Below are 12,754 nucleotides of genomic sequence, written 5' to 3' on the forward strand. Positions count from 1 at the left end.
CTCCAGACGTCAGAAATGACGAAACCGGCTTCCTCCAATCACGGCTTCCCCCCGGGGGAATCTTGGCCTGATTTAACGCCGTGATTGGAGGAAGCCAGATTCGTAATTTTGGACCCACGAATACGGCTTGCAATGGGCGGAGGAAGTGCTGGAGCGGCTGCCAGGATTAAAAAGGTATGTTTTTGAAGAAAAAGAGTGAAATGTCAATTTTGATGAATTAAAGTGCCCTAGTTTTTAATAGGATTATTAAAAACCAGGCACTAATTCATCAAAATTGACCTTCACTTAAAGATGGCGGGGACAATTGTGGGGTGGGGGAGGGAAGAGAGCTGTTTGTGAGGGATCAGGGGGTGGGATGTGTCAGGTTAGAGACTGATCTCTACACTAAAGCTAAAATTAACCACTGCTGGTAATACAAGTTTGGTGCACAGCGGCATTTAGCAGCCTAATTACAAAAAAAAGCAATGCCAAAGCCATATATGTCTGCTATTTCTGAACAAAGGGGATCCCAGTGAAGTATTTACAACCATTTGTTCCATAATTGCAAAATCTGTTTGTAAATAATTTCAGTGAGAAACCTAATATTTGTGAAAAAGTTTGTGAAAAAGGGAACATTTTTTATTTTATTTTTATTTGATCGCATTTGGCGGTGATGGTGGCATGAAATATACCAAAATGGGCCTAGATCAATACTTTGGGTTGTCTACTAAATATATATACATACATACATACACACATGTCAAGGGATATTCAGGGATTCTTGACAGATATCAGTGTTCCAATGTAACTATCGCTAATTTTGAAAAACAAAATGGTTTGGAAATAGCAAAGTGCTACTTGTATTTATTGCCCTATAACTTACAAAAAAAAAGCAAAGAACATGTAAACATTGGGTATTTCTAAACGCAGGACAAAATTTAAGAAACTATTTAGCATGGGTGTTCTTTGGTGGTTGTAGATGTGCAACAGATATTGGGGATCAAAGTTAGAAAAAGCATTTTTTTTCCATTTTTTCATCATACTTTATAAAAAAAAAAAATTATGGTAAATTATAAGATATGATGAAAATAATGGTATCTTTAGAAAGTCCATTTAATGGCGAGAAAAACGGTATATAATATGTGTGGGTACAGTAAATGAGTAAGAGGAAAATTACAGCTAAACACAAACACCGCAGAAATGTAAAAACAGCCCTGGTCCTTAAAGGATAGTCTAGTCAAAAATAAAAACTTTCATGATTAAGCTAGAGCATGCAATTTTAAGCAACTTTCTAATTTACTCCTATTATCCATTTTTTTCGTTCCATTTTGGTATCTTTACTTTAAAAAGCTGGAAAGTAAGCTTAGTAGCCAGCCCATTTTTGGTTCAGCACCTGGGTAGCATTTGCTGATTGGATGGATACATTTAGACACCAATCAGCAAGCGCTACTCAGGTGCTGAACCAAAAATGGGCCGGCTTCTAAACTTATATTCAAATAAAGATACCAAGAAAACTAAGAAAAATTGCTAATAGGAGTAAATTAGAAAGTTGCATGCTCTATCTGAATCATGAAAGTTTAATTAATACTACACTATCGCTTTAAGGGAAAGAAATTGAAAAATGGCCTTGTCCTTAAGGGGTTAAACTAAGGAGGGAAATAACATGGTTGTGCCTGCACATGCCAGATGCACGCTTGCTTGCAAGTTCCGGGACTAGCATCCTGATTTGCTGCTTAAAGGGATAGAAAAGGGTAAAAAATTAAATGTACATAGGTATGTTACAATATGAAATAGAAACGTTTTTGCAATATACTTCCATTAGCAAAAATGCTTCTAGTAAAAGTTATTACTAGTTTTCTGCGGCATACGCACATATTTTGTGGTGGTTTTTGCACCAGTATTCAAGCTTAGAGAGAATTCAGAATAACAACCTTTTTTTCAGTCATGTGACCGCTATTGAAAAGCATTGAGAAGCAGAGCATTGATTAAAATAGCCAGTAGGTGGAGCTGTCCGCTTGCGTTGCAGCAAAGAAATGCAAGCCAAGCAAGCTGAAATTAATCAGTTTAACCAGACCTGAGCTATCGAGCAGCTTACAAAGGAACAAGATCTTCCAGTCTATAAGTCAGTCCAGATTGTAATGCATAGAAAGAACTGTTTGCAGAAAAATGCAAGTAAAGTCTGTGTTGTCTGATTATTTTATTAGGTTAATAATGCTGTTTAGCAAATGTTTGTTAATTTAACTTAGTTTAATTATATATTCTGTGTTGTGTGATTATTTGATTAGGTTTATAATGCTGTTTAGCATTTAAAGTCTTCATTTCAAAGCTTTAAAAATAATGTATTAGTTGTTACTTATGCCAATTTTGAGAGGAGCCTCACTTCCCATTGACTTACATTATGAACTGGGTTTCAATTTTCAACGGTTTTGATTTACAACCATTATATATATATATATTTTTTATTATTTTTTTTTATTATTACTAGACAACCCAAGGTGGTGATCTAGGCCCATTTTGGTGTATTAAATGCCACTGTTTCCCGCCAAATGCGATCATTTAAAACATTTTAAAAAAAAATCATTAGCTTTCTTTGAGTTTCTCACTGAAACTATTTACACACAACTACTTCAGTCATAAGACATATGGTTGTAAAAGGTTCTCTGAGCCCCCTTTGTTCAGAAATAGCAGACATGCATCACACTTCTGAAATTCTGGGAAGTGAAGGTGTTGGTTATAGTAAAGGTAATAGTATTTCAATACTGGGATTATCCATCCACTCGACATATCTCACCTCCCTGATCCCTCCCATCTTAAGTGCTGGCAGACAGTCTGCCAGTAGAAAGTTTTTTGTTTAGCTTTTTTAAATAAATGAATTGCATTCATTTATTTTCTGTAGTGTAGGATACCACCCATACCCTCCCATCTCCGTGATCCCTCCCAAACAGCTCTCTAACTCCTCCCTCTCCTAATGCTATCCGCCAATATCTAACATATTGCCGGAAGGAATTGGAGGGGGAGGGAGAGAGACGCGGAGGGGGAGGGAGACACATAAGTGGGGAGAGAGACGCGGAGGGCATATCTAAATATGCTCAGTAGCTGCACATAGATACCTCATGCGATTGGCTCACCCATGTGCATTGCTATTTCTTCAACAAAGGATATCTAAAGAATGAAGCCACTGCCTCACCAGCCTCTGATGTCACATATATATATATATATATATATATATATATATATATATATATATATATATATATATATATATATATATATATATATATATATATATATATATATATATATATATATCTTGTTCCAATAAGTGACTGCACTCGCTGGGTTTAGTTCAAAGAAGCTTTAAATCTTTACTGACCGCAATAAAGATTTAAAGCTTCTTTGAACTAAACCCAGCGAGTGCAGTCCCTTATTGGAACAAGACTGTGTAAAAAAAAAAAATATTAAGGAAAGCGCACTCTCACTTGGTGCAGACATGAATTAATACAGTACAGATGAAGTTTGCACTCTCTGGATTTTCAAAAAAAGGTGCTTTATTTAGCAAAAAATGATCTTACAGATTGCAGTAGTATTTCTAATAGGGTTGCACCGATACCATTTTTTTATGACCGAGTACAAGTACCGATACTTGTTTTCAAATACTCGCCGATACCAATTACCAATACTTTTTTTTTAATGTCATGTGACATTTTACCAAGCACAATACAGTAATAATAATAATTATTTAAGATTCCTTCTTTATAATTATAGAGGACTGTAATTCAAAAGATATTATGAAATAATAAAACAGTTTTATTTGTCACAAAGTTCACTGAACATGTTTATAAATAAAAAATATTACAATAAAATATTAAATTTAAAGGGGTGATGCAATTGGGTTGTAGGGCTGTTATATAACATCAATCTGACATTTGTATGGAGGTTCGACTCTAAGTTGAACAGTCTTTCACTTTCCACACTACTGTATGGGGCGGAAAGATATTTTTGGGCCATTTTAGCCAGAGCTGGAAATCTGTTTATTAACTGCCCAGTACTTCAGGGGTTTGTCTGAACGAGGTACAGTGATCTCTCCTACAATAATACAAATAACAGCAATTTGTATTGGCAGAACAGTAGTAAACAATTTTTAGTTTAGTCTCCACTCCAGTTTAAAATGAAATGGGAACATGCTGTTTGAAAAAAAGGCCACAAGATAGCATATGGGTAGGAAGTGGAAGTATCGGTGCATTTGCACGAGTACAAGTACTCATGCAAATACTTGGTATCGGTACCGATACCGATACTAGTATCGGTATCGGTGCAACCCTAATTTCTAATGTTGCTTAGTGTTTTGTCGCATAGAAGCTGGTGAATAAATTGTTCAAACTAACAAGGGGGAGCTAATAAATAATATTGTTTTCACTATCTAAAAAGTTAATTTGTACTAAATTGATGGTTACATTGTAAATATAGCATCGTATACTAATGTAACATAAGTTTCTAATTGTTAAATTTTTTGTTACCAAAAGTATTCTAAAGGCTTCAAAATGGGTGGAGTTTTTCCTCCGTGTATAGGTCTTTAAAAGTTTGTCTATAGTCATGACTTTTCTTGGAGCCGGAAGAAGCCCCAGAGCCTAAGGGGTGAAACTGCTGCGTTTGTTTGGAAGATACACAGGCAGCTGTTATCGAACAAGGTATGTTGTTCTGAGGAAACGTCAGTTAAAACTTTCCACACTTCTGAGCTGAGGAGACGAACACCCTGGAGGATAATCCGAGGAGGTGTTGATCCGCGAATAGTGGGACATCTCAGCAAGATCCGCAAGTATTTACAGCAAATGCGGACAAAGTGTGCGTTTGCCATTGAATTCTATAGCTATGACTACCGTGCACAGGAACACAAGGAAGGGGTAGCAGCGAGCTTACATTGTTTGTTCTGACGGCCTCAGACTACCCGTTACACACCCATATAAGGGGAACTTTAATATTGGAATTGATTTTCTTTATCATAGTGCTGGAAATTGGAAATTATTTCTGTGACTTTCAACAGGAACTGTTAAACAATCCCTTTTATTCATCGGGTATGAGAGCACACTCAATTATTATGTTTATTGGTTATTTTCTTTATTTTATGCATTTAAGCGTTTAATTTGTATGGGGATTCATAGTGCACTATGATTAGAATCACAGTATTAATGAACAAATATGCCTTGTGTTTGCCCCAATAAATGCCGCATATACGCTCCCCCTTTGTTAGTTGTGATTCCATTTGTATTTAGACATACATATATTTTTTGGTATGTTGAGGTCTCTCAGACCTAGGCACTAATTCCGTAAAAATTGAAACAGGTATTAGTTAGTGCTGGACAGGAACTGCTTTATAATAATCTTCTTGTTTAATTTAAATTGTATCTTTTCCTCCTGCACTAATGGCCTGTGAATACTTAAATAACAGGCCATTGTTACTAGCACATTATTGGTAGTATTGTAGGTTGCTGACCACATCTCTCTTTTTTGAAAAAAAAAAAAAAAAAAAAATATATATATATATATATACACACACACACACCTTTTTGGCACAAGGGGTTAAATAAAAAGATAAGAGACCGCAGAGCAAAATACAGACACACATATAGAGCTGCAGCAGGTATACCAAAGGAATGCATTTATATGCTAAGTTATCAAGGCCAGTGACATTTTTATAGTCCTCTAACTTAACTACTTCATTATATATATTGTGCTTTAGGGTTACTTAAAAAAAAAAAAAAAAAAAGACTACAATTTTCAGCTTCAAATGTGTCATTAGTTCTGAAACTCTGCCTCTTATCTCTACATAACTGAGAAACTAAATGGAAATTAAAAAAACTAATTTAATAATAATAAATTAATAAATTATTTATTTACAAACTAAACCTAGTTCCTCAAGATTGTCAAAAGTTTATTCCCCATGAAAGTACCCAATGTAAACTATACACTATTGCTGCATAACACTGTGGGTACGTGTTAAGTTGTACAAAAAAGACTAATCCAGTAAGTATGTAAAATGGTGGTGGGGGGGGGGGCACATAGAACCTTTGCCATCACCACAGCATTTAAAAAACAAAAAAAAAAACTGCTTAATATTTTCCTTATCACAAACAGCCCTCCATATGATACTACTGTATGGTAAAATTGAACTAGGAAGCAGCAACATAACAGAGTAAAAATTACCTGTTAGGGTGTCCTTTGGGCTTTCCTTTAGTTTGCCAGGGTCAGCGGTTGAGGCTCGTAGAAGTGACAGCACACAAAAGAATGAAGCCAAATAGTACACTGAATAAATAAACAAGGGTATATTTACATAAACACATATTGCTGTAAAACTCCCCAAAAATAGCAAAAGCATTACTTGTAATAACAGAGGGCATATTGCAAGATAGTATATAAGTGTGAATAAAGCAAGAAAACCGATACGAATATGCCATACACTATGAACAAGCACTGCAAGGCGTGCAATACATAAAAACAAAAATGTTTATTGTATCCATTAAAAGCATGCATCAAGCATGGCAAGGCTTCTATGCCAGCAGTAGTCTGGTGCGTTTCACCCCCCCCCCCCCCTAGTTGCGCTTAGTCAGACTCAAGAATCACTAGGAGCCGCAAAAAACAAGTCAGAGTACTGCTGGCTTACACGCCTTGCCATGATTGATGCAAGTTATTAATGGATACAATATATGTTTTTGTTTTTACGTTTAGCTTGTTCATAATGTATTGGTTGTTGTGGTTTGATCAACTGCAGTAATGTCGCTCCGGGCCTCAAGGGAGCCTCATTTGTATACCGGACACTTCCCAGACTGTGGAGTTTATTAAGGCTTTGAGCATTGCAGTGTGTGGTGGGCTCCATGAATATGCTCCAATGTGAAAAAACATTTCATGGTTGGCCTTATATTGTATTCCCTATAGTCTTAAAATTATTTGAATTTAATGGGACAGTCTATTCAAAATTTAATTATCATGATATAGATAGGGCAAGCAATTTTAAACAACTTTCCAATTTACTTTTATCATCAAATTTGCTTTGTTCTTTTGGTGTTCTATTTTGAAAGCTAAACCTAGGTAGGCTCATATGCCAATTTCTAAGCAGTTGAAGGATGCCTGCATTTTGACAGTTTTTTCACAGCTAGATAGTGCTAGTTGATGTGTGAAAATAGATAACAGTGTGCTCACTCCCGGGGAGTTATTTATCAGTCAGCACTAATTGGCTAAAATGCAAGTCTGTCAAAAGCACAGAGATAAGGGGGCAGTCTGCAGAGGCTTGGATACAAGGTAATCACACAGGTTAAAAGTATATTAATATAACAGTGTTGGTTATATAAACATGCGGCATGGGTAATAAAGGGATTATTTATCTTTTTAAACAATAAAAATTCTGGGAGTAAACTGTACCTTTAATTAAAATGGATTTAAACAGTAAACACATGCTAGATATAAATGATATATTCAAACTAAAGATTAGCCTTAGAATAATAAGATATATTTTCACAATTATTTTAGTTGTTTAAATATTAAAGGATTTAACCATGTTTGTACCAGTTTTCTACTAATCTTACTCTTCTGCTGAGAAGAATTAGGGGCAGATATAAATCAGGCAATTTAATAAAGATTGTGCAAAAAAGGCTGTGTGGAAACCCTGTTAGATAATCATATGTTCCACACTTCCTTTGATATTGCCTGCTTTATAGCTGCCCCTAATTGTCTATTATAGTTAAATTACAGGAGAGGGGAACAAAATACATAATGAAAAGCATATTGCAAAGTTTAATTACACATAACTAAACATTTTATATTACAATCCCATACTGTTAATTACACCTTTAATGGTTTACTAATTTTTTAATAATATTCGTTCTGGTTTATCAACAATTAGAAAATGAATACAAATTAAATATATTATTTCTTTCCTCTTTTTTATCTACATAAAATAAATTAGAAAGAGAAAAAAGTCTTCATGAGGCTGGCGTTATTTACATTGCACCAGGATTCAACCTTCAAAACCTACCTGAAGCTTTGATGTTGCAGAGCTAGAGGTGGCATTCTGAGCTACCTCACCCAATGAAATTACTGTGGGAAGGAGGAGGACTGCCCGTATTGTATACAGAGTGACATTTCTGTAATATACTAACGGCATTTAAAGGGATACTAAATATAATTTTTTTCTTTCATGATTCAGAGACCATGCAATTTTAAGCAACTTTCTAATTTACTCCTATTGTGAATTTCTTTATTCTGTTGCTATATTTAAAAAGCAGCTTAAGAGCCAGCCAATTCTGAGTTCAGCACCCTGGATAGCGCTTACTTATTGGTGACTACATATAGCTGCCAATAAGTAAGAGTAACCCAGGTTCTGAACCAAAAATGGGCCCGGCTCCTAAGCTTTATATGGCTGCTTTTTAAATAAATATAGCAAGAGAACAAAGAAAAATTGATAATAGAAGTTAAAAAGTTGCTTAAAATTCCCTGCTCTATCTGAATCATGAAAGGAAAAAAAAATGTGAGTTTAGTATCCCTTTAACCTTTAGGGCCCTTTAAAGCGTGATGTTTGGGGAAGATGAGATTTCATATATTTGTGATGTTCAAGAAAACTAAAAAGCACAGACATTTGAAAACCTTAATATTGCATTTATTTTCCAAGTTCTTGAAAAAGCAAAAAACTAACATACTATAATTAGCAAAACTTATTATGTGGTACTTTACCTAGACTGATTTGATTAAAAGTAATCAACTACAGACAGATAAGATTATCACAACTTATTTAGCTCACTGCACTGTTCAAAATCTCACCAAACATAGTTAAAAATTAACATAGACGATGTCATGGAAAAGAAATGTCTGGTTTTAGATCAAATATAAATTTGAATCTTAGTAATGTGGTTCCACAAAACTGCATAACCCTTTAGTTGTTGCACAAAGAGCTTCTGGGTAATAGTCACTTTTCTAGTTAAACTTGCAAGCAGAGTACTGAATTACTTTTTTATTATAGGCTAGTGAGATGCCTTAAACAGGTATAAAGTATTGTATATTAGGTTTGCTTTTTGCAATTACAAAAAATAAATAAATAGGTTTTTTTTTAGTGTTACTTACTCCATATCACAAAAGCTGAAACGTCTCCCTCATCAAAACGAGGGAAGAGGATGAGTCTTGGAACAAATAAAGTGTTGTAAAGCCAAATAAAAAAGATAACTCCCACACAGCACCATCCCTGAGGGTCAACCACGAAGTGGATAGGCAGAGCCATTGTTCATAGTCCCAGGTTACTTCCCTGCGTACAGAAGCTGTGTTTAGGCCACAACCTGTAAAAATGTAATTACATTAATGAAATTAAATAGATTACATTTCAAGTCAAACACCAGTTTAATAGCATAGGTTATGGTAAATCTCATTTTCCCTCCACTGTGTATGAAAGCCCTCTCCTTGGCAAAGGACGAAAAGCGCTAATCAACATCTTCATACTGTGGTTCTCCTGAGCATTAAATGGACCTTATACGAATATACTGTGAAGAGGAACATTATGAAACAAAATTTAAAACTCAAGTGCATAAAATAAATCACACAATCTGCAATAATCATGCAAGCTTTCTTTCTTCATACAAATCAGTGCAACTGACAAATCTAAATATATATATATATATATATATATATATATATATATATATATATATATATATATATATATATATATATATATATATATATATATATATATATATATATATATATATATATATATATATATATATATATATACATACATACATACATACACACACACAAACACACAGGTAGCCCTTTGTTTACGCCGGGGTTAGGTTCCAGAAGGAATGGTTGTAAATTGAAACCGTTGTAAATTGAAACCCAGTTTATAATGTAAGTCAATGGGAAGTGAGGGAGTTAGGTTCCAGGCCCCTCTCAAAATTGTCATAAGTAACACCTAATACATTATTTTTAAAGCTTTGAAATGAAGATTTAACATGCTAAACAGCATTATAAACCTAATAAAATAATCACACAACACAGACTTCACTTGCAGTTTTCTGCAAACAGTTCTTTCTATGCATTTCAATCTGGACTGATTTATAGACAGGAAGATCTTGCTCCTTTGAAATCTGCTCGATAGCTCAGGTCTGGTTAAACTGATTAATTTCAGCTTGCTTGGCTGCAACACAAGCGGACAGCTCCACCTACTGGCTATTTTAATAAATGCACTGCTGGAAAAAAAGGTTGTTATTCTGAAACGGTGTAAATTGAACCGTTGTAAAACGAGGGGTGTGTGTGTGTGTATATATATATATATATATATATATATATATATATATATATATATATATATATATATATATATATATATATATATATATATCACACATACACTATCTCACAAAAGTGAGTACACCCCTCACATTTTTTTAAAAATATTTTATTATGTCTTTTCATCTGATAACTCTGAAGAAATGACTCTTTGCTACAATGTAAAGTAGTGAGTGTACAGCCTGTATAACAATGTAAATTTGCTATCCCCTCAAAATAACTCAACAAACAGTCATTAATGTCTAAACCGTTGGAAACAAAAGTGAGTACAACCCTAAGTGGAAATGTCCAAATATGGCCCAATTAGCTATTTTCCCTCCCCAGTCTCATGTGACTCCTTAGTGTTACAAGGTTTCAGGTGTGAATGGGGAGCAGGTGTGTTAAATTTGGTGTTATCGCCCTCACACTCTCTCATACTGGTCACTGGAAGTTCAACATGGCACCTCATGGCAAAGAACTCTCTGAGGATCTGAAAAAAAGAATTGTTGCGCTAAATAAAGATGGCCTAGGCTATAAGAATATTGCCAAGACCCTGAAACTGAGTTGCAGCACGTTGGGCAAGACCATACAGCAGTTTCACAGGACAGGTTCCACTCAGAACAGGCCTCGCCATGGTCGACCAATGAAGTTGAATGCACATGCTCAGCGTCATATGCAGAGGTTGTCTTTTGGGAAATAGACATATGAGTGCTGCCAGCATTGCTGCAGAGGTTGAAGGGGTGGGCGGCGAGCCTGTCAGTGCTCAGACCATACGCCGCACATTGCATAAAATTGGTCTGCATGGCTGTTATCCCAGAAGGAAGCCTCTTCTAAAGAGGATGCCCAAGAAAGCCTGCAAACAGTTTGCAGAAGACAAGCAGACTAAGGACATGGATTAATGGAACCGTGTCCTGTGGTCAGATAAGACCAAGATAAACTTATTTCTTTCAGATGGTGTCAAGCGTGTGTGGCGGCAACCAGGTGAGGAGTACAAAGACAAGTGTATCTTGCCTACAGCCAAGCATGGTGGTGGGAGTGTCATGGTCTGGGCCTGCACTGGGGAGCTACAGTTCAATGAGGGAACCATGAATGCCAAGATGTACTGTGACATACTGAAGCAGAGCATGATCCCCTCCCTTCAGAGACTGGGCCGCAGGTCAGTATTCCAACATGATAACGACCCCAAACACACCATCAAGACGACCACTGCCTTGCTAAAGAAGCTGAGGGTAAAGGCAACCGGTGAAGATCTGGTAAACTCCATGCCCAAGAGGATTAAGGCAGTGTTGGAAAATAATAGTGGCCACACAAAATATTTACACTTTGGACCCAATTTGGATATTTCCACTTAGGGGTGTACTAAGTTTTGTTGCCAATGGTTTAGACATTAATTTACACTGTTATACAGGCTGTACACTCACTACTTTATATTGTAGCAGTGTCATTTCTTCAGTGTCACATGAAAAAGATATGATAAAATATTTACAAAAATGTGAGGGGTGTACTCACTTTTGTGGGAAAATATATATGCACACACATACATATATATACACACACTTTAAAAAAATCTCTGATGGAGAACTTTAAAGTATTTGTCTCACATGTAATGCCAATACCCGATGTTTATTTAAAAATAATAATAAAATCACTACTTTTTTACCAGCAAGGGTAAACATTACTAGTTTGCCTACTAGTCAAGATAGGTAAAGACAGGCAAAATACTAATTTCTGTCCCCAGTCTGCAAAGCAATACAAATTTTGCTAACACAACGACCAATTAATTGCAATTAACACCTTTATTTATTATGCAGCTGTTTCACAATGCAGTTCATTATTGGCAATATATATTACATATATTTAAACACAAAAAGAAAAACATGCGTGTTCCTTTTAATTTGTCCAGCCATGTTGGTGAATTAAGAATTTCACAATAATTACTGCACAACTGGATAAAATAGAAAATAATTTTTCACAGAAAGTCAAACATTGGAAAACAATTTCCTCAGGGGCCTTTCAAATTAATCAGTTTTTGTAAATATGCTGAAACCAGAAGTGAATCTTGAACTGCAACTGTTCAGGGAGGTTTCTATTTTGTATAAAAAAACAAAACACACATTACAGGTAGCCCTCAGTTTACGCCGGGGTTAGGTTCCAGAAGGAATGGTTGTAAATCGAAACCGTTGTAAATTGAAACCCAGTTTATAATGTAAGTCAATGGGAAGTGAGGGAGTTAGGTTCCGGGCCCCTCTCAAAATTGTCATAAGTAACACCTAATACATTATTTTTAAAGCTTTGAAATGAAGACTTTAAATGCTAAACAGCATTATAAACCTAATAAAATAATCACACAACACAGAATATATAATTAAAGTAAGTTAAATTAACAAAAGCATTTGCTAAACCGCATTATAAACTTAATAAAATAATCACACCACAGACTTTACTTGCATTTTTCTGCAAACAG

The 12,754-nt window shown here is 35.2% G+C and overlaps 1 protein-coding gene across 3 annotated transcripts in view; it reads right to left on the minus strand.

The window, feature by feature from the left end:
* The window catches only part of ZDHHC21 (zinc finger DHHC-type palmitoyltransferase 21), a 131,815-nt gene that overhangs the window by 104,857 nt on the left and 14,204 nt on the right, over positions 1-12,754 (minus strand). For all 3 annotated transcript variants that reach the window (XM_053702574.1, XM_053702575.1, XM_053702573.1), the window contains exons 2-3: positions 9,088-9,296; positions 6,181-6,279 (exon numbers count right to left, since the gene is read on the minus strand). In XM_053702574.1, coding sequence (XP_053558549.1) covers positions 6,181-6,279; positions 9,088-9,241 — 253 coding nt within the window. In that variant the 5' untranslated portion in view covers positions 9,242-9,296. The remainder of the gene's footprint in view (positions 1-6,180; positions 6,280-9,087; positions 9,297-12,754) is intronic.

This window comes from Bombina bombina, chromosome 2 (genome assembly GCF_027579735.1).
Source record: "Bombina bombina isolate aBomBom1 chromosome 2, aBomBom1.pri, whole genome shotgun sequence".
NCBI lineage: Eukaryota > Metazoa > Chordata > Amphibia > Anura > Bombinatoridae > Bombina > Bombina bombina.